Source organism: Panulirus ornatus, chromosome 38, assembly GCF_036320965.1.
Source record: "Panulirus ornatus isolate Po-2019 chromosome 38, ASM3632096v1, whole genome shotgun sequence".
NCBI lineage: Eukaryota > Metazoa > Arthropoda > Malacostraca > Decapoda > Palinuridae > Panulirus > Panulirus ornatus.
In genome coordinates, this window is record NC_092261.1 from 7,099,697 (window position 1) to 7,126,196 (window position 26,500).

The following is a 26,500-nucleotide window of genomic DNA, read 5'->3' on the forward strand; positions in this document are numbered from 1 at the left end:
TTCCTTAACCATTTTGCAAGTCTTCATATCTCCTCATCTCTCCTTATCACTTAACACGTCATTCATCGTCAACTACCGTTCGCCTGCCCTCACCTGCTCCCCCATCCAGCCCTGCAACCTCATTTCTTATGCATCCTTATCAATTCCATTCCCGCATTTGGGTCAGGAGCTCCCTCGCAGGATATGTATCCTGTACAGTTCTTCGTTGTCCTACCCCAAGCTCCCACGTCAGAACGAACCACCTGAGTACACGCCAGGGTATCTGACGAAGTCATCCTCATGTTGGGGTCGACGACGATGTATGTGTGTACGAGATGCCAGTATGTAGCAGACCAAGACATGAGGAGGAATGTACAGCAGCGAGGGCTGAGGCAGCAAGCAGGTGTTGCCCCAGCAAGCAAGAGTTGCCCCAGCAAGCAGTGGTTGCCCCAGAAAGCTATTATTGCCCCAAAAAAGCTATTGTTGCCCCAGCTAGCAAGAGTTGCCCCAGCAACCCATCAATTAGACAAGCAGTAACGAATGGGCTGTAAAAGACCAATACAGTTTGTGCCGAACACATATTAAAATTTCAGGCCACAGTAGACCCCACAGTGAATAATACATTGCCTCACTCGATCCTCGGCGCTCTCTAATATCACTCAGTTTGACCTTGCCTTACCTGAGGCCTGTGACGCCTCTTACCCTCAGCCATTTCCACCCAGTCTCGCTATTCGTAGCAGACCACAAGTTTTCCCAAGTTCCCACCCCTATCGTCTCCTGGCTACGTGTCAGGGTTTAATGACCAGTGATCCGTTGGGTAGAGAGGGACAAATCTGGGGGCGTTAGCAGAAGGAATGTTAGGGATCCTCTGATAAGGATAAGGATGGAGGAGACGGCCGGGCTACACTCACCAGCAGAAACTGCAGAAGATGTAAGGAAGGAGGGACGAGAGGAGGGACTTGTTATTTCGTGGAGAGAAAAGATTATAGAACAGACGCTTCCATCATTCACAGGTTTTACGTATAGCACACACACACACACACACACACACACACACACACACACACACACACACACACACACACCTTCTGGGGCAATAAACATCTGCTTGTCGGTGGAAGACGCTGATTGGTCGAGCCACTGAAGCTCTGAAGGGTTCGGGGTGTGTACGTCACCCACGCCGTGGCTCCTGTTGGTGGTAGGACACATACGTGTCCTGATGTATGTTAAGGCGAGGAAGGGGAATTATGCAAATGTATATTCGTATCAGTGTGGCCGGGGTCGTGTTGGGCAGCGTTCTCCTGAATCTCTCGGTCTGAGCACGCACGTCAGGCCCTCAAGAGCCGCCGAGACTACACGTACAAGGCAGAGCTAATTACCGCCTGTGTTGACGCCCCGCGTCTAAGTCAGTTTACTCGGGCGAGGCGGCACACGAAGCCGTCACCTTAAGCCATCCGAACTCCTCGTCCGTGGGAGGAGCTGTGGATCTAAGACAACACCGGAGTGTTCTCACGCAAGAGCGTTACGTGTGTGTCTATGTGTGTGCGTGTGTGTGTGTGTGGTGATGGTGGGAGGAATGAGTGTTGTCTGCACCAGGCGACCTATATGTAAAGTACACAACACACTTACCCCGTCGGTGGGTTTGGTGAGTGTGTGTATCTGTGTGTTGCCAGGTAAAACAGACAGAGGGAGTGTTCGACACCTGAGTGTTCGACACCTCTGTGGTGTTCACTTGACAATTATATCTGGCCGTGACTCCTGACCCCATAATTCCGATGATGGTAGCGACCCTGCCTGCGCTTCTGAGAAATTATTGTGCACCTCACTTGATGTTCACCTGATGCAGGCGAAGCAAGTCCATGATTTAAGTCTGTGTTGGTCTTGACATGTGACCTTTCCTCTCAAAATCAGCAGCGGATTTTTTTTATATCAACGAAAAGTGCACCAATTTTAATGTTTTCTTTTCAATTATTTTTTTCGTTTTTGCTTAAGTTATTATGTGTGATCAGTGGCCAAAACCTTTCACCTTTAATCATCTTGGCTGTAAAAATCACCAACAACTTTTCACTCCATTTAGAAGGTCAGTGTATCAAGGATGTGGGACTCTCGTGCATCAGTCCCTCATGAAGTTACCTGTAATATACAGGGCTTGACTACGAATGTGACCTTTGACCACTTGACCCCAGGATCAATATGGACGACCCATTTCCCACAGATGGTCTACGTACACACTGTGTGTGTGTGTGTGTGTGTGTGTGTGTGTGGTGTTCGCCCATCCATCCTGTCATTCGCTGTCTGTATATAGTACAGGGAGGAGGAATTCCTCCATACAGATGGGGTCCCATCTCTTGTGTAGAAGTGTGTGACATCCCTGCTAAGTATGACCTGCGTTCTTATGACCCCAGTGGCGAGGGCGATCTTTCTCCCCCTTGAAGTGGGTCGGACCATCGCATTACGTAACACACCTGAAGCCAAAATGCTGTTGCTGCTGCTGCTCACCAGAGTGTGGACCTCCATAGATGGATCATCGCTCTGGCCAGTGACCTTGTGGCAGTCACGTATTATTCCCTTGAGGTTGAGCCTTTGGAAGGGTAAGTTGTGGACGTGGGTGCTACACCTGTTGGTACCCCCAGAACCAAGGGGCCCTTACAGCTGCCTATGTCAGGTCATCTGCCTCACACCTGCCCGTCGTCGTCCTGTGGAGACCACAGCTGCTATTGTCCGACCAGCTGCATGTACCACGGTCTACTGAGGTACACATGCTTGGGGGCTCAAGTCAGCCGCGATGTTATCTTTTTCTCACAGTGAGAAAGGAAGGGCAGAAAGATGGAAGTCAGTAGACTACTGCTTCACACGGCTATTTGAATAATGACGGACATCTTGGGAGTCTATTACGGGAAATGAGAGCGGAAATCATTTTTTTTTTCTCCCTCAACTTCCTGGAATTCAGAATGTGTTTCTTAACTCACATTTTCACCTGGAATTCAAAATGTGTTCCGTAATTCACATCTTTTTTTTTCTTTTTTTAGTCTAGCGCCTCCCTTCGGATCACAGTTTTAACTTTGACGTTCCTTTGATATCAGCGAGTTCGTTAGGGCGTTAAAGAATAAGAAAGAAAAGAGACACGTTTCTTAGTACTTCAAAATATACCGATTCCTTTCATTTCACTTATTGAGCTAGGAAGAAAAAGAGAAAAAATATCCAGTTTTTGATACGTAGATGTGTTTATGGAGATCCGACCTTGAACTCGGATGACAGAAACATCAGAGTGAGCGAAGGAGGTTGTCATCGAGTGTTAGATTCTGTAATTAGAATCATTAAGCTGTCATCTGGGCTGGTGGGGAGGGAGGAAGGTCATGACCCACGACATATTCAAGACAGAGTCTCCCCCACTCCCACCCATTTCTAGAAACAAGTGAAAGTAGTCTCTGTTGAAGGAGGGAAATACATTATCTATAATTATCGTTTTTCATTTCGTCATTCGGGGCGTACACTACCAAATTCTCAAAACATTATACAATGGCGTCATTTTCATTGGCTAACATTGATAATCCTTGTTTTCACAGTCTACTAATAAGGAAACATTTGTCTCGAACCCCAACTTTGTTACTAGCCTCTCCATTGTACCCAGCATTGAATTATCGTACCCATCACAGTTATTGTACACATCAAAGAGTCATTGTACCCAGCACAGAGTTATTGTACCCATCGCATAGTTATCGCACCCATCACAGAGTTATCGTACCCATCACATAGTTATTGTACCCAGCACAGTTATCGTACCCAGGACAGTGTTATTGTACCCAGCAAAGAGGCAGAAGTATACGTACTTTGAGAATTGATTTCCATCATGAAGATATATGACAAAGGTTTTTCCTTGCGTTGTATATCGAAACCTATTACAAAAATACTTTCGTAATGGCAAAGAGTCGGGCTGGAGGTGCTGACCTCTGGCGTCACGGGCCGAGAATGTTCCATAAAGACGTGATAGGCTGCCACATTTGGAGGGGATCGTCTGGTGCAGTACTATTCTAGTTCTGGGCGTCTCGATGCGCTAAACCAGTCCGATCAAACTTGACTTTCCCTTCGCTAAAAATACACACGGGGCTGAAGACCTTGTCGCGGGGCCCCCACGGTGTAATAATGGTTAGCGTTGCTGACCATTGTCTCAATACGGACTGACGTTCGTGGTTCCCGTGTGCTGACGTTCATCACGAATTGACGACGACACGAATAGCTTACCCAGCCACCTAGTGTGAGGTCCTGGCTTGGTGTGTAGGGGGGGGACCCCTCTCCCTACCCCCTTGGCTCACGGAGGGACGGGACGTCTCCCCTGCATCACCTGGCCGCCCGAGGCTTAATGATTACGAGATGTACAAAAATCAATATACGAGACAGACGGTCCAAGAGGTAAAAAGATCCAGAGACTCGCCCTGAAGAACTCTGGTACCAGGTTCGATGATCATGTTAGGTGGTGTGTGTGTGTGTGTGTCTGTCTCTGTCTATCTGTCCTCTTGTTTGTGTGTGTAAGCGTGTCTGTCTGTCTGTTTCTCTGTATTTGCACGTACGTGCAATCCCCTGCTCCTTAGTCTTGAGCTACTTAGATGGCCTCTCCCATGTAGGGCTTTGGCCATAGCGCCCTATAGGCTTGGTTTGAGACAGATAGTGACTCTCTCGCGCTTGCTTCCGCCCACAGATCGGCCATCACAGTATTCCCGCAGCGGACTGACGGCAAGCACGACTTTCGGGTGTGGAACGCCCAGCTCATCAGCTACGCCGGGTACAAGCAGGAGGACGGACAGATCATCGGCGACCCCCTCAACGTGGAGTTCACTGAGGTAAGTGCCATGGGTGCCCCCCTTCCCTGCAGGGACGTACCCATGATGGAGCCATAGTCTGGTACCCTCTTCGAATGGTGCCCCTTCCCATTAGGTACGTACCCATGATGGAGTCATAGCCTGGTACCCTCTTCGAATGGTGCCCCTTCCCATTAGGTACGTACCCATGATGGAGTCATAGTCTGGTACCCTCTTCGAATGGTGCCTCTTCCCTTCAGGTACGTATCCATGATGGAGCCATTATAAGTTGGGTCCCATTTCTGGGTGGTGTCTTCGTCCATAGAGGAACCTTTGTTAGCACTGTATCCCCTTGTGATCTTCAAGAAGATCTGTGTTAATGGAGTCTGTTGGGACGAAGCAAGGCTTAGTGAAGATGGCCAGAACGTATTTATGCATATCTTAAATGAAACTGGGTATGTTGAATGACACGTGTTTGTCAGAGGGGAAAACTCCGAATCTGTAAGTGAAACATCACATTTCAAATGTTAGTGTTAAGATCTGTAATTAGGTAATCAGTGACACTGCCAATTTGAGCATTCCGGAACAAGGTCTCTGTAAGTCACACCAACCGCACCTTCAACCAGTGATCCACACCACGTCAGAATATAACATTCCCCCAATTGGTCAAAGTCTGTTTTGTCTTCATGTCATACCAGACCTGTTGACGCTACATCCAGCTCCATACATACCGTATCAAATATCATAAAGCCACATCCGTATTAGTCACAATATCAGCATCAAATTCCGTTTAAGGAAGATGAAGACATTCTTCGCCCGAACGCGCGCGCACACACACACACACACACACACACACACACACACACACACACACCACCTTGGAGCGCCACTTCGAACCCCTACACCTCGGAAAGCTCTGCCACTCCACCTTCGGTTCGAGATTCTGAAAGAAGGAACATGGAACTGGATTGGACTGAGTGAATGACGAGGGAGGGAGCTAGAGGAGAAGCAGTTGCGGGGATGGCATAAAACTGCACTGTCGTGCTCAGGGGTCGTAACGTCGTGCTGAAGTATCGTACCCTCGTGCTCAAACGTCGCACTGTCATGCTCAGAGGTCGTACCGTCGTGCTCGAGCGTCGTACCGTCGTGCTCAAGAGTCGTATCGTCGTGCTCAAGCATCGTACCTTGTGCTCAAACGTCGTACCGTTGTGCTCAAACGTCGTACCGTCGTGCTTAAGCGTCGTACCGTCGTGTTCAGGGGTCGTGACGTCGTGCTGTAAGGGTTGACCAAGTCCCATCTTGTGGCACAGTATGTGATGATCGTCAGGGTTCAGTGGAACGTCCAAACTGTTCTCAGTCTTTGAGGTCACACTGAATGATTGATGAAGGTTAAGTAGGTGGCAGAGGTCACCAGGAATGACCTTTGTATTCCATATGAATGTAGGTGACGTCAGCTTCATGGCGTTGGGGTCAAAGGTCAGAAGGCAGCATTAAGTTAGGGCTAATTAGGGTAAAGTTCATCAAATATATATATATATATATATATATATATATATATATATATATATATATATATATATATATATATATATATATATATATATATACACTTATGCTTGATCGCCGTTTCCCTCAGTGAGGTAGTGCGCAGATGCTGCCATATTTTTGTCTGTTCCTGACGCTGTCTAGCTAACGCGGGAGACGGCGAACAAGTGTGTTTAGGATTCTATTATGGCGTGACATGACCTTCACAGTGAACTGCGGAGTAGTGAAGTGGGAGGGAGGGGGATACGTAAGTGTCACTGATAAAGAAATGACAGGGAGATGATACGGGTAGGGAAGTGACAGTAATGGGAAGTGACAGGGATGAGGGAAGTGACAAGGATGAGGGAGTGTCAGGGTGTAAGAAAGTGGTAGGGATAGTGAAGTGACAGTGATAGGGAAGTGACAGGATAGAAAAATGACAGAGGGACGTTCAAGAAGTGACAGGGTAAGAAAGTGACAGAGAAGTGACACGGAGAGTGGGGTGAGGTGAGTGAAGTGACCAGATCCAGCAGACGGTACTCAGGCTCGCCAGCCTCGTACATAGAACCCTCCTCTCCTCCCCTGCCTTATAGACGACGCCTACTATTTCGTCTCCATTACTAGAGCCTTATACTGATGACGTCAGAGTGTGAAAACACCGTATTCCAATATTCATTTCCCAGGAGGGTCTGGTGCTGGGTGGGTCCAGCCAGCCGGGTGAAGAACGATGGTCGGTCCATTAGGCTCATCAAGCCTCATCCCTCCAGTCTCGTCCCTGCTTCAGAATGGTCCAGTCTGGTCCTGACCCCAGCCTGCTCCAGGGCTCTGAGCCCTTTTTCATTTTTGAGTGTACCCTTTCTTCTCGCCTTTCCCAGCCCTTAGCCATGTCTGACCCCGAACCCTTGTTTGATGCAGCCTTTGTACTCTCGCCTTTCCCAGCCCTCAGCCTTGTCTTCCCCAGGCACTGGCCTCTCTCCCCCACCCCGTTAGCACCCGTCATGTCAGCGGCCAGTGGCAGCTGGGGAGGGAGCAGTCCTCGCCCACGCTGGCCTGAAAGTGCATTTCCCTATCCTTCTAATCAAACATCATTTAACCCGTGGCAGAGCGGGTGACTCCTGGGAAATGTATTTAGAAAAAAAAAAATAATACACATTACTCATTTTTGTTCAGGTGTTGCTGTGTTTATTCCACTTTTGGACTAAAAATGTTCCATATTTCATATTTATTAATGTTCTTTTGACATTTCTTGCTACAGCTGTATCCAGGAATAAGAGGCTCGTATGGCAGTCACAGCCACGATTGTTGTAAGGTCAGGCAGGTGTTGATATGACAGGTGTGTAGACAGAGGTTAACCTGCAGGTGTTTATGTGTGTGTGTGTGGACAGGTTTGCCAGCGGCTGGGATGGCGCGGCCGAGGCAAGAGATGGGACGTCCTGCCCCTGGTGCTATCGGCCAACGGACACGACCCGGAGTGGTTCGACATCCCGCCAGACCTGATCCTCACCGTACCCATCGTCCACCCGGAGTGAGTAGTATCCGAGAGAGAGAGAGAGAGAGAGAGAGAGAGAGAGAGAGAGAGAGAGAGAGAGAGAGAGAGGTATACTGTGGGTACAAGCATATGACACTCTCAGGGTGAAATCATCGTACATCTGGTTGCTGAAATTAGTTTTTTTTTCTACGTTGTGAACACCAGCAACCCGCCTCATTGTGCCTCAGGTTATCTTAAGGGAACGATGTTCACCCTTTAGTCTTTCAGGCTGCCACTTCATTTTGAGAATTTCCCTTCAGGGTGCTGTATATCTTCCACCTGTGCTTTAGAATAGGTGGCTCTTGCCTTTCTTAGGAGGAGAAAGCCCAGATTCTCGCCCAGAAGCAGGAAAATGTGGGTACACGCAAGATTTCTAGGCGCAGTGGGCGCTCAGAATGCGTGATTAGGTGGCTGCTTCCTGCAACACCTCATCAGATCAAGATCCTATGGACCCAAAACATGGACCTATAATACTCCCGGAACCTTGTTTATTCTATGCCCAGACGTCTGCAAATGGTAATCAAGGCTAAAAGAGAGATGACACAGCAACAAAATGTAAGTGACATCGCCTTTGAAAATGTATGGGGAAGGCGGACAAGGTCTTTTGCGGACTGTACAGGTGTATGCTGAAGTTACTACATGGTGCAGTAAGAGTGCTTGTGAACGGTGAGGTCTGAGATGTGAGATACAAGAGTACATTGTATGAGGCAGGTACAGAGGCATATACTGTGAGTCAAGTTCAGGGGTACATCCTAAAAGGGATGTATGGAATTGTGAGGTAGGTGCAGAACTACGTACACTGAGGGAGGTGGAGAGGTATATAGTTTGAGAGAAGTACGAAGGTGCATATTTGGAGGGAAGTACAAAGGTACGTAGTATTAGGCAAACACAGAGGTACAGTACCTGGTATGACTTGCAGGTACGAGTGGTTCTTAGAGCTGGACCTACAGTGGTACGCCCTGCCGGCCGTCTCCTCACTCATGTTCGACTGTGGCGGACTGGAGTTCCCGGCGGCGCCCTTCAACGGCTGGTACATGGTCTCCGAGATCGGCACCCGTGACCTCTGTGACCCCCACCGCTTCAACATCCTCGAGGTGACCTCCTGCCACCAGGCCTACTCCCGCTAGAACACCTACACCAGTGCCATATACTTGCGAAAGTTACTAGCTACACATACACACATCCACTTTCATACATGAGCAACTGACACAGACATCTATTCCTGCACACACGCACATGTATCCCAACATGTATCCCTGAATACTACCGATTACGTATGCACACAAAGTACTCACCAAACACTTCTGTATACTAAAGTATGTGCGTGAAACCATATCCTTTAGTATTCAGTGTAGGTGTATCATCATGTCCAAGTAATTATGTTATGTATAATGTATTCGTTATGTTGGAGTTAGGGTTGTACGTGTTACGGATCCTTTTTTCTTTTTTCTAAACGATCCAGCGGAGAGTTAGTGAGTGACGGTGTTGGTATTGTGTTACAGTCGGTGGGTCGCTATATGGGTCTGGACACCCGCAGCCCCACCAACCTCTGGAAGGACAAGGCGCTCGTCGAGGTCAACATCGCCGTTCTACATTCATTCCAGGTCAGTTCAAGCTCCTGGGTTGGATCCTAAGAGGGACTTGTATTGTGTAACTTGTTTATATATGGAAAGTAAAGACCTTTCAAGACTGACTTAGTCTTCCCCTGCTGTTGAAGAGATTTGTCTTGCCTGTGTGAAGGTGGACAAAATACAACTTTAAGGATGTACACAAGAATACATATTGGTGTCAACTGCGTTTCTTTAGTTATGGCAGGCGTCAGCTTCCCAGCAGTAACCCTCATTTCCTATCCCATCATCTGTCGGCCACAACAGCGGCTAAACGTGACCATCGTGGACCACCACTCTGCGGCCGAGTCCTTCATGAAACACTTCGAGAACGAGCAGAAGTTGCGGGGAGGCTGCCCCGCTGACTGGGTGTGGATCGTGCCACCGCTCTCAGGCTCCATCACCCCCGTCTTCCACCAGGAGATGTCCCTCTATTACCTCAAACCTTCCTACGAGTACCAAGACCCGGCATGGAAGTCCCACGTCTGGAAGAAGAACAAGGACATCAACAGAAATTCAGTGAGGAAGACCAAACGCAAGTTCCGGTTCAAAGAGATAGCAAGGTGAGGCCTCTTTCCCGCTGACACACACAGCATATGAACATTTCCTGATATATATATATATATATATATATATATATATATATATATATATATATATATATATATATATATACACTGTGGGTCGAATTTATTCATTAGATTTACAAATAACTTGCCATTTCTTATAGTCACATTTAATTGGGTAAATGATAAACCATATAACTAGGTTTGAATATTGTTCTAATGGTTCAATTGTTACACAGAGCAGTCAAATTTACCAGCAAGTTATTTGGGAAGGCATTATCCAAGAGGATCAAGGCCACGATCCTATACGCCACTGAGACGGGCAAGTCCGAGATGTACGCCAAGAAACTGGGAGAGATCTTCGGCCATACCTTCAACGCGCAGGTAAGAGGAGATACCGACCCATGCTCTCGGTGATCGCGTTCTCGTTTGTTTTCTAGTATGATCTTCCAGAGTTCCGTGAAATACAGCTGTTACCGTTAAAGTATGATGCATTATCAATAGCACCTTAACGAGGCAGTATGTCAGGATGCATGGCTATCCAAGTCTTTGAGAAATGTCCTATATATTCCACCCTCTGTGTAGTTTATGATTTATACCATGTGCTCAGTTGGATAATAACCAATTTGATTAGTCTCTAAGGCGAGTCACATTACGTTTTCTATGTCCCCAGGTGTATTGCATGGCAGATTATGACTTGATCAACATCGAACACGAGGCGCTGGTGCTCGTGGTAACCTCCACCTTCGGCAATGGTGACCCTCCCGAGAACGGCGAGGTGGGCACTGGTGGGGCTTACCAGCTGGGCTGGTGGTAGCATTGTGGGGTCAGGCAGTGTATATGGGGAGGGAAGTACTGGGCAGGGGAGCATGTTGTGATTGTTAGTAGAGTGGAATAGTAGTACTAGTAAGTATATAGAGATAGAACTAGGAGGGAACTATTTCGTGTGTCAAGCGTAGATGGGTATTACTGGGGAGTTACCATGTCCAGTGTGTTAAGAGCATAGATGGGTAGTACTAGGGAGGTGGCATGTTTAAGTATTAGTGCAGAAGGGTAGTACTAGGGAGGTAGCATGTTTCATTGTTAAGAGTGCAGGAAGATTGTTCCTTATTTAATTTCATGTTATGTCCTCTGATTGCTGTATCCCTACGTCTTTCAAAAAACTGCTCACGTACATCATCAATCTGTTATAAAAAAGGTCTCCGCTTCTAAGACAGGCAGATTTAAAGCCTCGAGTCTATCCTTATTACTTTGCTTTCTTAATTTTGGTACCATTATTGCCCTCTGATACTTCTCTAAGTTCTTTGTGATTTTATAGGTTTGGGTGATTAGACATGTGTGTGTCTGTGTTGGTAATTGTGCTATAGATGGTTTGGTGCAGAAGTGCTGTATGTGGGAGATCTGATGTAGATAGTCAGGTATCAGATTTAAAGATGATGAATAGAAAAAATGAAATGAGGATGTGTCATCAGGGGAGAAGGTGCAAGTGATAGGGCAGGAAGATGGAAGGTCTCCCAACGTGACACCCGAAATGTGAGCCCATATTATTTGCAGTAATTGAAAGACACTCTATATTGTACATTCTGATTTAGAGACTTTGGGGATATAGTTTTGCAAAGGCTACATAGAGCCTGGGTGGAGGATTAGCATGTGTAGGTGGTCATGCTCAACCTAGCAATACCATCAGATATCACATGTGAGCCACCTGGTTAAGGACAACTGGTCTTCTTCAGTAGAGGTGACAACCTGGCTGCCTGTAAGTGCATGGGCAATATAGGTGATATATAACTACGGTAACATTGGGTTTATAGAAGTAATGCCATCGGTGATCTTGTAGTAAGTAATATATTATAAAAAAAAAACCTTAGCGTCTGGACTAGCTTCTATCCCTGTTGACACCATTTCTGGATAATTGATTTATGAACTTTGATATGTAGAATTTTCCTTTTTTATCTCCCCACCATCTTAAGTTTAAAGTGCACACAGTTTTTTGTGGATATATTTTTCTGTTGCCCATGCAGTCCTTATTGCTGTAAGTCAGTGGTCAGAGCAGCAGTATTTTTGCATGATGTACCAATAGCTTCCGTGTATTTTATTGTTTCTACTTTAGTTCAGTATCATCTAAGTTTGTATTACTTGTGCATGCATTTTGTTGATGCCTTTGTTTATCCTCTCTCTCTCCAGGAATTCAGCAAGAAAGTGTTCTACAAATTCAAATACAGAAAGGTACATGAATTTCCTCAAGTCCTTTACCTTATCCCATGCAGACCCGTGGAAGATGCTAGCTTGTGCTGGAACCTCTTGCACTTGGGGATATCCTGAACCCAGTAGAACTTCCTGAACTCCTTAGAGATCATGACCCTTGCTAAGTTTGTTCTCATAATTACCCACTGCACCTTGTTGCATTCTGTTACTGTTCTCGGGGTAACATTGATTTCTCGGTAACATTGGGATATTATCAGTGATACTGTATTTACAAAAATAGAATCAAGAGAGACTGCATCAAAGAATTGATAATGATCCAGTAATTATAACCTATTTAACATATATTGATTATGTAGTTCTTTAAATACAGATGGATAGATATCTTGAGATTTTATGTTATGTTTTCTTCCATCCAGCATCTTCCATTTATCTGCAACAGCTGAATAACATTCCAAACCATTACCTGTTGTCTTCAAGCTTATTAATATCATTTTCATGCTTGTATAGTTGATTTTGTTTCAACTAAACCTCTGAGGTTATGCTTATTTGTGTATGCTTATCATTTGAAATTAATTATATATGTTTTGACAAATTTTACATTGTTTTAGGTGTGCCTTTGCTTGTTAAAAGCCATCTGTGACAGATACTAGAAAATTTATTGTGATTTATACAGATACTGTAATTTCCTATGAGACTGAGCTGCACATGTAGCTGTCATGAGACAGGAAACAGACCTGCAAACATCAAGCTTGATCTTGCTCTCACTGTAACATTGTAGACAGTAGTGTGGTAATATGTTGCCACCCAACTCAGAGCAGGGCCATTTGTTGTCCACACCACATCTGGTCTTTACAGTTGAACCATAATTCCCACAGCAGTTTCAGATGTAACCCACACCCATATATTCTGGTCTTGACAGCCAAGGCAGCTCCCAGAAAAGACAAAGCAATGGTCTCATTTGCTGATATCCATTTTCTAGCCATCATGTGTAATGCACATGGATTTAAAAAAAAAGAAATGAATATATGGCATCCTACAATAGTTTTAGCTTGACTAGTCAAAAGCTATGCTAGATTAACTTCTAGATTAAAGATGAGAGAGTTACCTAATTACTTGGCTAATATAATAAAAGAGGAAACCATTTCATATGACCAGCTTTAGAATAGGGCATGAATGTATCTTCAGAATTTTCCTAAATACTTCAGTTATTGGCCATCTACCTACATTATTTTCATAACTATCATCAATATTTTTAATATTATTATTTTTTTTTTTTTTTTTTTTTTTTTTATACTTTGTCGCTGTCTCCCGCGTTTGCGAGGTAGCGCAAGGAAACAGACGAAAGAAATGGCCCAACCCCCCCCCCCATACACATGTACATACACACGTCCACACACGCAAATATACATACCTACACAGCCTTCCATGGTTTACCCCAGACGCTTCACATGCCTTGCTTCAATCCACTGACAGCACGTCAACCCCTGTATACCACATGACTCCAATTCACTCTATTTCTTGCCCTCCTTTCACCCTCCTGCATGTTCAGGCCCCGATCACACAAAATCCTTTTCACTCCATCTTTCCACCTCCAATTTGGTCTCCCTCTTCTCCTCGTTCCCTCCACCTCCGACACATATATCCTCTTGGTCAATCTCTCCTCACTCATTCTCTCCATGTGCCCAAACCATTTCAAAACACCCTCTTCTGCTCTCTCAACCACGCTCTTTTTATTTCCACACATCTCTCTTACCCTTACGTTACTTACTCGATCAAACCACCTCACACCACACATTGTCCTCAAACATCTCATTTCCAGCACATCCATCCTCCTGCGCACATCTCTATCCATAGCCCACGCCTCGCAACCATACAACATTGTTGGAACCACTATTCCCTCAAACATACCCATTTTTGCTTTCCGAGATAATGTTCTCGACTTCCACACATTTTTCAAGGCTCCCAAAATTTTCGCCCCCTCCCCCACCCTATGATCCACTTCCGCTTCCATGGTTCCATCCGCTGACAGATCCACTCCCAGATATCTAAAACACTTCACTTCCTCCAGTTTTTCTCCATTCAAACTCACCTCCCAATTGACTTGACCCTCACCCCTACTGTACCTAATAACCTTGCTCTTATTCACATTTACTCTCAACTTTCTTCTTCCACACACTTTACCAAACTCAGTCACCAGCTTCTGCAGTTTCTCACATGAATCAGCCACCAGCGCTGTATCATCAGCGAACAACAACTGACTCACTTCCCAAGCTCTCTCATCCCCAACAGACTTCATACTTGCCCCTCTTTCCAGGACTCTTGCATTTACCTCCCTTACAACCCCATCCATAAACAAATTAAACAACCATGGAGACATCACACACCCCTGCCGCAAACCTACATTCACTGAGAACCAATCACTTTCCTCTCTTCCTACACGTACACGTACACACGTACACAATATTATTATTATTACTATTATTATTTTTTTTATTATACTTAATTGCTGTCTCCCGCGTTAGCAAGGTAGCGCAAGGAAACAGACAAAAGAATGGCCCTACTCACCCACATACACATATATATACACGCACACGCACATATACATACCTATACATTCCGACGTATACATGCAAATACATACACAGACATGTACATATATACACATGTACATATTCCTACGTGCTGCCTTCATTCATTCCCATCGCCACCTCGCCACACATGAAAATAGCATACCCCCTGCGAGGTAGTGCTAGGTAAAGATGAAAAGGCCACATTCGTTCACTCTCATTCTCTATTATTATCATTATTATTATTATTATTATCATTATCATTATTACTATTATTATTATTATTATTATTATTATTATTATTATTATTATTATTCTGTGGTTTCGGTGCATTATTACATGACAGCTAGAGACTGAATGTGAACGAATGGGGCCTTTGTTGTCTTTTCCTAGCGCTACCTCACACACATCTGGGAGGAGGGGGTTGTTATTTCATGTGTGGCGAGGTGGCGATGGGAATGAATAAACACAGAGAGTATGAATTAAGTACATGTGTATGTATGTATATGTCTGTGTGTGTATATATATGTATACGTTGAGATGTATAGGTATGTATATTTGCGTGTGTGGTCGTGTATGTATATACATGTGTATGTGGGTGGATTGGGCCATTCTTTCGTGTGTTTCCTTGCGCTACCTCGCTAGTGCGGGAGACAGCAACAAAGCAAAATAATAATAAATAAATAAATAAATAAATAAATATCATTATTATTATTATTATTATTATTATTATTATTATTATTATTATTATTATTTTTAATTCACTTAATAAGATTACCTCCTGCAGGACTTTGCCAAGAATCTATATGCCATGAAGGTGAGCGGCACAGCGGCAGACATCGATGATGTCACCAGCAGGTGAGTAACAGTCACGCCCCATGTTCCTTGGTGGCTCATCCTTCTGTTCCTCCTTGCTGACTCTTTGACATTGTTCTCCTTTCGTTTCTTTCAATCAGGCTTATATTTCAACATTCTTGTGAAAGACATCTTGTCACTTTCTGCATCTGCCCTTCTCTACAGAGCTGCGTCCTTTTCCCCATCACAGGGAATCATCATTTTCATACTCTGCCAGGTCATTCCAATTGTGATATATTGTGCTGTATCTTTGCCTCCACTAGCTTGAGTTTTTCAGCCATATATTTTGGAACTTTTCCTTTTGCAAGAGGAATATAATCTCATTTTTTGTGCTAAAGTTTTCTTTACGTAACATTTTGATGTGGTCAGGATATTTTACATCACTGTGGAAGAGACAGACCCATATAAACACCTCTCAGCTATAGATATATTGAGTTGACCCTGAGAAGATCATAAACAGTAATGTATGGTGTTTTGAAATGTTGGGTGTGACATAGATGGACAATGACAGTTTAAGAGAGAAGCCCAGTTAGGCATGTCATTAAGGGGAATTCCCACTATCTCTTCTCATTAATATTTTGTCCATCTTGATTGCTTATATTCTACACTTGGGTTGACTTTAGAATAAAAAAGCAGATGCCACCTACACCAAATCTTTTGGGTTACAAGATTGGTGTAAATGATGCCTCAGTGAATACATGTAAAGGGGAAATGTAATTAGTATAGCTAGAAAAGATATATAGTGGTTAAATCTGGGGAGATTAATGTGGCACCCAACAGCTGTGATTCAGACCAGTTACAAAACATTAATGGAATAAGTAAAGATAACTTAAAAGTAATGATTAAAAGATTTTGCTGAGATGCAAACTCTTTCTCAGATAACTTGGTCATAATGTGTGGATATGGTCATAGTGAATCAAAATAACCATAGAGGTAAGGAGGCAATACCGAAGAAATTTGTTCTTTGCCATCATGTGCTTATGTAATGGCTGCGTGTCTCTAGAATGTTTAAATGTTCTTTTGTTCATGATATTTCATGAAATCCACTTTATGGTCGGTCATTGCAACTCACCCTTCTTGTTTGCTGTGTGGTAACTTGCAAATGGAGGTGCACCTGTGGCTCACAAGACAATGCCGAGAGTGTGGCATGTACACACATTTAAACTTGGATAGTAAATAGAATTAAACAGGTCCTCATTATTGATTAGGTGATAGGAAGTGTTCCTATGATTTATACTTAGAAAGTCAGGCATTATGAGTTAGAGAAAATATGAGACTGCAATCCAATGATAATCTAATTAAATTAGTGGATTAGGGTCTGAATAGTGAGTGATTGACACCTAAGAGTATAGCAGAACATTAGAACATTTGAGTCTGGCAAGCTGAAAAGGGTGGCAAGAAGTTTATAGCAACAATGAAGGTGTAAGCAGAAAAGGGGATAAGATGGCCCTTAAGAAGAGGGGAGTTCTGCTGGTTTGCTTAGGATTATGGTGTGCACTGGAATTGTTTAAGGGCTAAGGGGAACCAAGTTGTTGAGCACTTGGATAGATAGAAATGGGCAGATAATATTTATGTTTTTTTTCTTATACTTAATCTGTTTCAATGAAAAATTATTTGTGGATGGTATAAGGGACTGGTGTATCTATAAGGTATATTGAGAATGTTTTTCACTGATACTGATAACTATTATTATTTTATGTGGGAGATTAATGGTTGCCAGGGTTTAATGAATGTGAAATTAGAAAATTTAGTGCTGTGTCACAGTGTGTAGCCATATGGTGAGAAAGCTGAAGCCTTTCTTGAAAGAAATTAAGGTGTTCAGAAGATGGATGATCAGTAGAGACTGTAAGAAAGTTTAAGGATGTTGCAAAAGGTTATATTTTATAGAGAAAGTTAAAGAAAAGATACAGAACTGGATGCAGACAAAATAACAACAAAAAGAACTGATGATGTATAAAGGGTTAAAGATAAAGAATGTAACATGATGCCACACTGTGTGGGGTATAAAAGATTAGTTCTTTTGTGACATCTCAGTGGCAAAGTATTTGTCTCTCACCATACCAATAGGAAGAACTATTTAGCATTTCAAATGAAAAATAAAATGAATAGTGGTCAAGGCATAAATAGGAGGGCTGCTACCTTTACTCCATTGCATTTCCTATCCTGCAGTTTAATGGTTATCAGCTGTCCCATTCCTCAACAGTATTGGGCAGTTCCTTTAGTTTCCTGAGACCTGTAGACAATTTGATTTGCCCTTTGTTCAACATCCTATTGCTCCCAGAACTATGACAGACTGCTTTTTATGTGACACCCTGTCATTAGTCTTGTCACAGGCTACAAAAAGATTAATTGCTTTGTTTTGAAAATTTCGTATCCATCGAGTTGATCATAACTTCAGTATCTATCTATCGGTAGCAGTAAGGATATTCTGATCAGATCTTGAACATGCCATCTGATGTGGCAAAAAATACGTGCTAATTTATTGGGATGGACATTTGGGTAAATGATGAATATTCTCATGGAATCCTGAGGTGTCTGGATATTATAAAAAAGTTAAGTTCATATAAAAGATGTGACAGGCTAAGTATTTTTACCTATACTTCTGAAAGTGAGCTACATCATGGAAGACTGTGTCATGCTGAGTTACTGACATGAGAAAGTTAATCCTTTATTTTTCTTCCTGCTTTTCATGTATATATCAATTATCCTCATATGTTGTACTTCATATACCTTAATTATTTAAAGTAAGACCAATCAGGAACCAAATTGCTACCCACACTCCAGAGGACAGTCACCTTACTGAATGTTGTGTAAGGAGAGCAATCCAGGTGAGTGTTCGCTTTAAGCTAAGCTGATCTAACCTGAACTAACCTAAGGTTAAGGCTCAGTTTGAAGGTTATGTTAGAGTGAACATTGGTATGAATTGCTCTCTTTACATATTATTCTGTGTGGCAACTGTCTTGGGTGAGACTGTCCAATGGGATGCAAGTAGCACTTTGGACCCTATTGGTAAGATTGAAGTAAGACTGAAATGTTTTATACTTTTCATATTGATTGATTACCACAAGGATTCAAAATTTCCCAATTACTGGACTTCATAATAGTAATAGTAATGATGTAGTCCACATTAAGAAGTTTGAAATATTACCATATCACTAACATGTTTTTGCTTGGTTAAAAAGGTAATGTAGCTTTCTTAACTGAAATAGAAAGATTCACCTAACGTTGTTTGTACTATTTAGTTGGATGAACATGAGCCCTTTGGACCTGCCACTCTTTACAAGCAGAATGGCATTTTAGCCTGCATTTAGCGTGATAAATGTTTAGTTCTGTTTACGTCTTACAAAAAATGTTTCCGAGTTATGCAAAGTTCCATCATTCAAATTGTTTAATATTCTAAGGTATAGCATTAGCCAATGCAGCAGTAACAGGCTTCTTAGCTCACATCTATTGCCCTACCATCATAATCTAGCATAAACTTGCTGTGCATATTATCCTTGTGAATGATATGAGGTAGTCATCATCAGGATCTAGGTAAACTCACACAGAGAAGCATGTCACATTTTATTTCTTTTTTAGACTAATTTGCAAGACATATCATGGGTTTACACACCAATCCTCAGTTCTCAGGGAGTTTGTGTCTAAGTTAATTGCAGTAGCCTTCATTGTGCTTTTTTGCTTGTCTCCTGGTAGTGCATCGTATTGGCAGGACTACTCTGCACAAAAGAGGTGAGTTGGAGGGTCAATCTTGTTTGTCACTGCTTGAAATTGCACTTAAATGCTTAAAAGAACACTAACATTTTAAACAGAAAACCCAAATGTTTAAAGAAGAACCTAAACTGCTTGAGTTGTATATTGATTCTAAATACACTTTTGGTCTCCATTCCTGAAGAACTCACTTGAATGAACTATCAGTTTTTAAGAAAGAAGTTTTATTTATTTATTGTATATATATATATATATTTTTTTTTTTTTTTTTTTCAAACTATTCGCCATTTCCCGCATTAGCGAGGTAGCGTTAAGAACAGAGGACTGGGCCTTTTTCGGAATATCCTCACCTGGCCCCCTCTGTTCCTTCTTTTGGAAAATTAAAAAAAAAAAAACGAGAGGGGAGGATTTCCAGCCCCCCGCTCCCTCCCCTTTTAGTCGCCTTCTACGACACGCAGGGAATACGTGGGAAGTATTCTTAATCCCCTATCCCCAGGGATATATATATATATATATATATTATCCCTTAGGATATGGGAGAAAGAATGCTTCCCAAGTATTCCCTGCGTGTCGTAAAGGCGACTAAAAGGGGAGGGAACAGGGGGCTGGAAATCCTCCACTCCCGTTTTTAATTTTCCAAAAGAAGGAACAGAGAAGGAGGCCAAGTGAGGATATTCCCTCTAAGGCTCAGTTCTCTTTTCTTGATGCTACCTCGCTTACGTGGGAAATGGCAAATATGTATGAAAAAAGATATATATATATATATGCACGTGTGTGTGTGTGTGTGTATGTGAGTTTTACTGGACTTTGCCTGCAGAAGGTTACACTACAAATGGAAAGTCACATTGGCCAGGTAATATCATTGTCATTCGATGAAAAGGAGCACAATCTTGTCAAGGAACCTCTCACTCCAAAGTAATCCATCATTTCCTTACTGCTGATGATAGTACAGCCTTAAAGTTGAAAGAACCCCATAATAGGGGTCCTGGGGTTCAGAATATGTTCATGTTAATGTGTGTGCATGTGATTTCTATTAGTGATAACTGGTTGTGTGTTACAGGGAGTGAGTTTTATGTTATGCTGCCCCATTTCATAACTTCAACATAAGTACCTTGTCTTTACTTCTAAGTATGTATGCACAAATACACACACACACTCCAATCTAAGCCAGGCACCCATTTACTGACCAGCCCCTAGGGAAGGATGAAAACCTGGGTTAGGTGTGGGCTGACAGCCATGACTGGAATTCAGTCCTCTGTTGGTCTGACCGTGGCTTGCCCATGCTGACTCTTGGTCAGTAATGCTAACTCATGTACTACAGAGGTTTGTGGTATGTTTGTGCGAATGATTGCTGTATGCTTCCTTAAATACATGCTTTCTTGGTATGTAAACTTGAAAAATTGTTGACTTTACATACTCAAAGGATAATTCAGTTCATTTTTGACCACTCTGTCTTTGTATTGAGAATTGATAAATTTTGTTTGCTGATGCATGTTTTAGAACCTTCAACATGTTGAGAAAATTTCTCATATGGATATACTTTCTGGTATTGCAATCATAATTTCAAATGAAAGTGAGTTCAAATTTTGATATTTTGATTTTCTTGATTGTGGACCTTTCATTCACAGTATATAATCCCAGTCTTAAATACAGACATTTTCCACAAGTACATGGAAGTTGCATAAACACTTTAAACATCATGCAATTAGAGTGCAATATTGAAACCTCATTGCATCAAGAAGCACACAAGCTAAAGTACAAGTAGGTAAACTGAACACTGCACTTATAAAGTTCAAATGTTACTTGAAACTCTGCTTGCACTGATACTTAACATCCTTGAGTTACAGATGAGCTTTGAGGTTTGGTCTGTAGTTAGTTGATTGCTGCTTTTATGTGCATGAGAAGGCTTTAAGTAAATTAGAGGACTGATTCAACAATGACAGCATGTATCTTACTTACATACTTATTTATTCAATATTGTTTTTATGTACAGTATATATGCCTTCATATTTAAAGCAAGTGTTATTTAGAATGCAAGACCTGTTAACTTCCTATATCTGTTGTGAGGGTATTTTTTGTTGTAGATTATGAGAAGTAAGTCTTGTAGCCAGTGAACTAATGAGGAAGCTACCTTTGTCTCCACCTTGTTATATCAGTTTATGGATAATCATATTTGAGGATTCTATGGTTGGGCAGGGGTTAAGTGGCTATGCACAAGTAAAGCTATAAGCTGCTGTTAGTATTTGTTGTAGGTACTGTAGTTATTGATATTGTGCACTGTTGAAGTAGACCAGATATTCCTAATGGTGTTTTAATTTCCTGTTTTTTGCAGGGTGAATTATGAGGAATTACTGTAGATTTATTCTAAACTTTTGGTCAGTTATGTAAGTCAGTGTGAGGAGTTAACCTTTTGAATTATTTATTATCTTCATGATGGATATTGTTCCCACATCTAGAAAAGAGCTTTACCTACATAATTGTTATTCCATCATACCTGTCATAATATGTCATCATCTTATTCATGATGAAGATCCATTAGCATTACTTTAAATCTTTCGTGAAATTGAAACAAACAATACCTTGATGAATCAGCAGGCATGGTCAGTCCTTTAAATTTACCTTAACCCATCGGAGGTAAAAGTAATTGGCGAGTTTTAAAGCTGCTAAGGCAGACTACCACGCCAGTTAGCAGTTATTATGGTATCACAGAAATCGAAGCAGATTATATCTTGATGAATTAGTGGGCAAGGTCTGTCCTTTTAATTTACCATAACCCATTGGAGGTAAAAGTAATTTGTCCAGTTTTAAAGCTGCTAAGGCAGATTGGCACACACTGGGGTATCACTGAACAAAGCCTTTCTGTTGTGGTTCAAGTGTTTAGAGAATGTCTGTAAGCATTGTTTTCACATCTCATACATTTATAACATTAAATATACTAGATACAGTAACCCTAAGAAATTCATGTTAAAAACCCTTAGAAATTCTTCCCTCAAAAGAATTGATGAAAATATAAATACAGAAGGCAATCATGTATGTAAATTCCTAAGGAAACAAATTTTTGTCTCAACCATACTTCTAAAAATGTTGTGTATATAATGGGTGTTACTGTTGTCTTTTATAATGCAGAATTTCATAAAACAGCATTTGTTAGCTTCTTGACATCCATATCATTCCCCTGAAGAGTGATTGTAAAAATCAAATGCTCTTGAATCTGATGATCCCTTGGGTTTCTACAGCATGCATCGGAGCCTGTCCTTTATGAGAATGAACAGCCTCACAGAGGGGGCAGGAGCACCCACCACTCCACAGGAGAATGGAGTGGTCAGCTCCAACATCAGAGGATCCATCACCTCTGACATCATGTCTGAGGACAATTTTGGACCACTCAGCAATGTCAGGTATTGTACACCAAAATTCCTAAAGCCAATACAAATTGCTGTTTAATGACCATTTCAGCTAACTTTAACATGCAGATTATGGTATACATTTTTCATCATCATTACAGCTTCACAAGTTCATTTTCTCTAATTAATGTTTGCATATCTTTTAGATATGAAAATAAAGTATAAAGTCAGAAATAGCTCTAAGCCATAACTCGTAAGAAATGTGTTTGTTCACAATCTTGATCTGTTGTCACAGATTTGCAGTGTTTGCTCTGGGGTCTAGTGCCTACCCTAATTTTTGTGCTTTTGGCAAATATGTTGACAACCTACTGTCAGAGCTGGGTGGTGAGCGGCTCATGAAGCTTACTTGTGGTGATGAGCTTGCTGGCCAAGAGCAAGCATTTAAACAATGGGCAGCTGAAGTCTTTAATGTAAGTATTTGCTTGCATGTATGATTGTTTGTTTGTAATTAATGTTTATATTTATGGGGAAAAGTTTATACCATGGACATTGGATTCCCAGGACCCCTTTATTGGAGCTCTCATAACACTCAGAAAGTTGGTTACACCCTTTGAATGGGACCACAGGTCATGAAGTATGGTGTTATGTTTATTTGGGTGTGGTATATGAAAGGCATTTGAGGAGTAGGTGTTCCATGTCTTCAGTGCATCTTACATCCTGGGCATGATGGGTCCTTTGAGAAAGGGAACTGATATTTGTGACATTGAAGAGATGGGCATTGTTCAGAGCACAGCCATGCAGGTATGACCCATGTTTTTTTAAAGAGTGCAGTATCAAAAGAGTGTATGTCTGATCATAAACCATGAATTTTTTTTTTTTTTGTATATCATGATTTTGCTGTGCACAAAACTTAACTGTATGAAGGTTGATACAGAAATAGGTGACCAGGTGTGAGAGCCATATGGTCTCGTGGCAATATTAGTATATAAACAGATTTGTACAGAGTGCCTCCTGGCAACCAAGGTTGTCTATCTCCCCAGTTCTTGGAAAGTTTGAAAAGATTAGACTGAGGGGTTCTTGGCAGCAAAACATTTTTAAAAGTTTTTTCTCTTATTAGTACTTCTGTGCTTTTGCCACATTTTCACAGTTAGGGAATTAAGAGATACCATTAAGTAAATATCATTGGCAACAAATTTGCTGTTCCAAGTAAGTACTGCTAGGTGCAGTCATTTCACTTTCATCCCCTCACTTTACCAGTGAGCTTTCCATTTACTCTTTATACACTTTACCTTAAAAGGAACTAGGATTAAGGGAAAAGAAACTGCCATCAATGTAGCAGTAAAATGAATGTGTTATAATTCCCTTTGAGTTGATGAACTTTGGCCATCAGGTTGGTTGTGAGACTTTCTGTTTGGACGATGATGTGGCAATGAAAGAAGCTACAGCAGCACTCAAGACAGAGGCTTCAGCCTCTGCTGATAAAATCAGGCTTTCCCCCTTGTACCAAAACAGATGATATCGCTCTTGGTGAGATTTGTTTACCTCAACATTATCTTCATAATAAAGTTATTCAAACAAGTTGTTTCTAATCATGTTAAAAACTGAATGCTGTATTAATTGATTTAAGACTTTTGCAATTCAAATATGGATAAATATGGAATTTTTTTTCATTTGGTTTTTGTAACTATTGATGTTATCTGACAAGATTAGAATTTACTTATAAAAGTTCTGTTTTGGTATGGTGAAGGCCTTTCACGAGCCCATGGAAAGAGAGTTCGATCCTGTCAGGTACTTGTCTCCAGGAACCTCCATGGAGAAAAAGCAAGGTAAGACCTCATTTTTCATTTTAGGGGATTATTAGTATAGCCAGTCAAGCATAACTCTTAAAGGAAATGTGAGGGTAACAGATGATGATGGCTTTTCTTTCAGTCTCTTAAGTATACAACCTCCATTTGTTATACTTTTATATTTTATACCGTTCAGTAGCTAATTTATACCTTCCTCCAATTTTTATGGTACCCACTTATCCTCATACATTCTTACTCTTTATTCTTCTTACACAGACATATTTTCAGTTCCAGTATTTACACCTAATAATTTCATTCATATTCAGTCATGTAAGAGTGAAGTAGGACATATGAGTTTAAGTCATATGTTTATGCTCAAGCACATGCTCAAAAGCAAAATCAGACTCTGCTTACAACAAGGTTGTGAATTTTCTCAGTACCCTGTCAGATTTCATTATGATGCATTTTACAGTATATTTGTTCCCTAAATTCCAAAAATTGGAGGGAAAAAGAACTGTAATGACTGGTAATTCTGCTAGAGGATAAGTCACCTAATAATAATCAGATGCAGACAACCAGTAGTAGCTTTCCAATCCTGTATGCTCACTTGAAGGTACTGTTGAATATAAGGTCTTCAGTAAATCTTCTCATGTACAAGCACTGTTAAAAGTAAGATTCTCGGTGCCTGTGCTTGGAAGAAGTATGCATGAATGAGTCCACTTTTTAGGGACATGAATGAATTGAAGAATATGAAGGAGTCCTAATAACAGTGGGTTGCAGAGGAACAAGACAGTCAGGGAAGATAAGAAAAACTGATGCACACCCCAGCCTTTTATGGTTTATAGATTATAAAGGAATTTCTTATTGCCAGGTATTGGTCATATTTTCTCTCACAAACATTTAGCAGTGTCATAGTAGTGAATCTTTCCTCAAATTGTTTATTAGAATTTTCATTAGTGCTGTAAAAACTTTTAGTATTCTTTCATCTAATTCTGGCAGCCGATGGACTCAGCAAGTGATTCTCAGTACTGACAGCATCAATGACCTAAATTATGTCCCTGGGGATCATGTGGCTATCCTCCCTGCCAACCGCCGTGATCTTGTTGATGCTGTGTTAGCCCGCCTGGACAACTGCCCTGACCCAGATCAGCCCATCCAAGTCCTTCTTCTAAAGGAAATACACTCGCTAAATGGTAAAAGTGATGTTTAACAAAGCAGTTTGTGTCTTTTGTTTACTTGCCTAAGTGAATAATTTCCGATTGTAATTTAATGATACTTAACACAGTTGAAGCCTTGTGATTCAAAATGCTGATGACTGTAACACTTAAGTAGTTGCAGAATGAGCCTTCAGAATACCTTTAAGTATATTAGTGATATCACCTCTGGATCCATGGCCCATGAAAACTTGGTGTATTGTAACTATTCCACCTTCATAGCACTCCTTTGAGTATAGGGAAAGACTGACTTGTATAATCAAACAGATTCATTGGTCACTTTCATGCTTTTTATTCAAACAACTCTCATTTTAGAAATATAATAGATGCTTCATCTCTGCCTCTTGCTTATCCTTTGCAGGAGTGTCACAGACATGGGAGCCTCATGAGAGGTTACCGTCAGCCAGCATGCGGGAACTACTGACACGATATTTAGATATTACTACACCACCTACATCCAACTTCCTTCACCTTTTGGCTGAGTATGCTTATGACAATGACCAGCGCACTCGTCTGGATCAGCTAGCTATGGTAGGGGCACACCTGTAATGACTTAGCTATGTTGGGTATATGTAAGATGTAATTGGAATCATAAGGCAATAACAATTGGAGGACATCAAGCAATGTAATAAGTTTGTCATTTATTGGAATATTTGTGTTAGTGGTCTTTGGAAAAGTTTTGAGTCTGAAAGTTAATGATAGTAGTTTATATAAAATCTGTCAGTTGTATTGGTTTTATTGAAAGAAGTAATACAGGAAACATGGTTGAGAATCTTTTGCTTGTAATAAGACAGCAAAAATGGTGGCCACATTGCCATTA

The 26,500-nt window shown here is 41.7% G+C and overlaps 1 protein-coding gene across 1 annotated transcript in view; it reads left to right on the forward strand.

Moving 5' to 3' along the window:
• The window catches only part of LOC139760859 (nitric oxide synthase-like protein), a 112,010-nt gene that overhangs the window by 79,860 nt on the left and 5,650 nt on the right, over positions 1-26,500 (forward strand). The window contains 16 exon segments of the mRNA XM_071684572.1: positions 4,676-4,817; positions 7,685-7,824; positions 8,747-8,921; positions 9,330-9,431; positions 9,702-9,997; positions 10,240-10,384; positions 10,674-10,778; positions 12,185-12,226; positions 15,560-15,630; positions 22,572-22,733; positions 22,975-23,149; positions 24,070-24,174; positions 24,176-24,206; positions 24,427-24,505; positions 25,466-25,659; positions 26,042-26,211. Of these exon segments, the coding sequence (XP_071540673.1) occupies positions 4,676-4,817; positions 7,685-7,824; positions 8,747-8,921; positions 9,330-9,431; positions 9,702-9,997; positions 10,240-10,384; positions 10,674-10,778; positions 12,185-12,226; positions 15,560-15,630; positions 22,572-22,733; positions 22,975-23,149; positions 24,070-24,174; positions 24,176-24,206; positions 24,427-24,505; positions 25,466-25,659; positions 26,042-26,211 (2,134 nt within the window).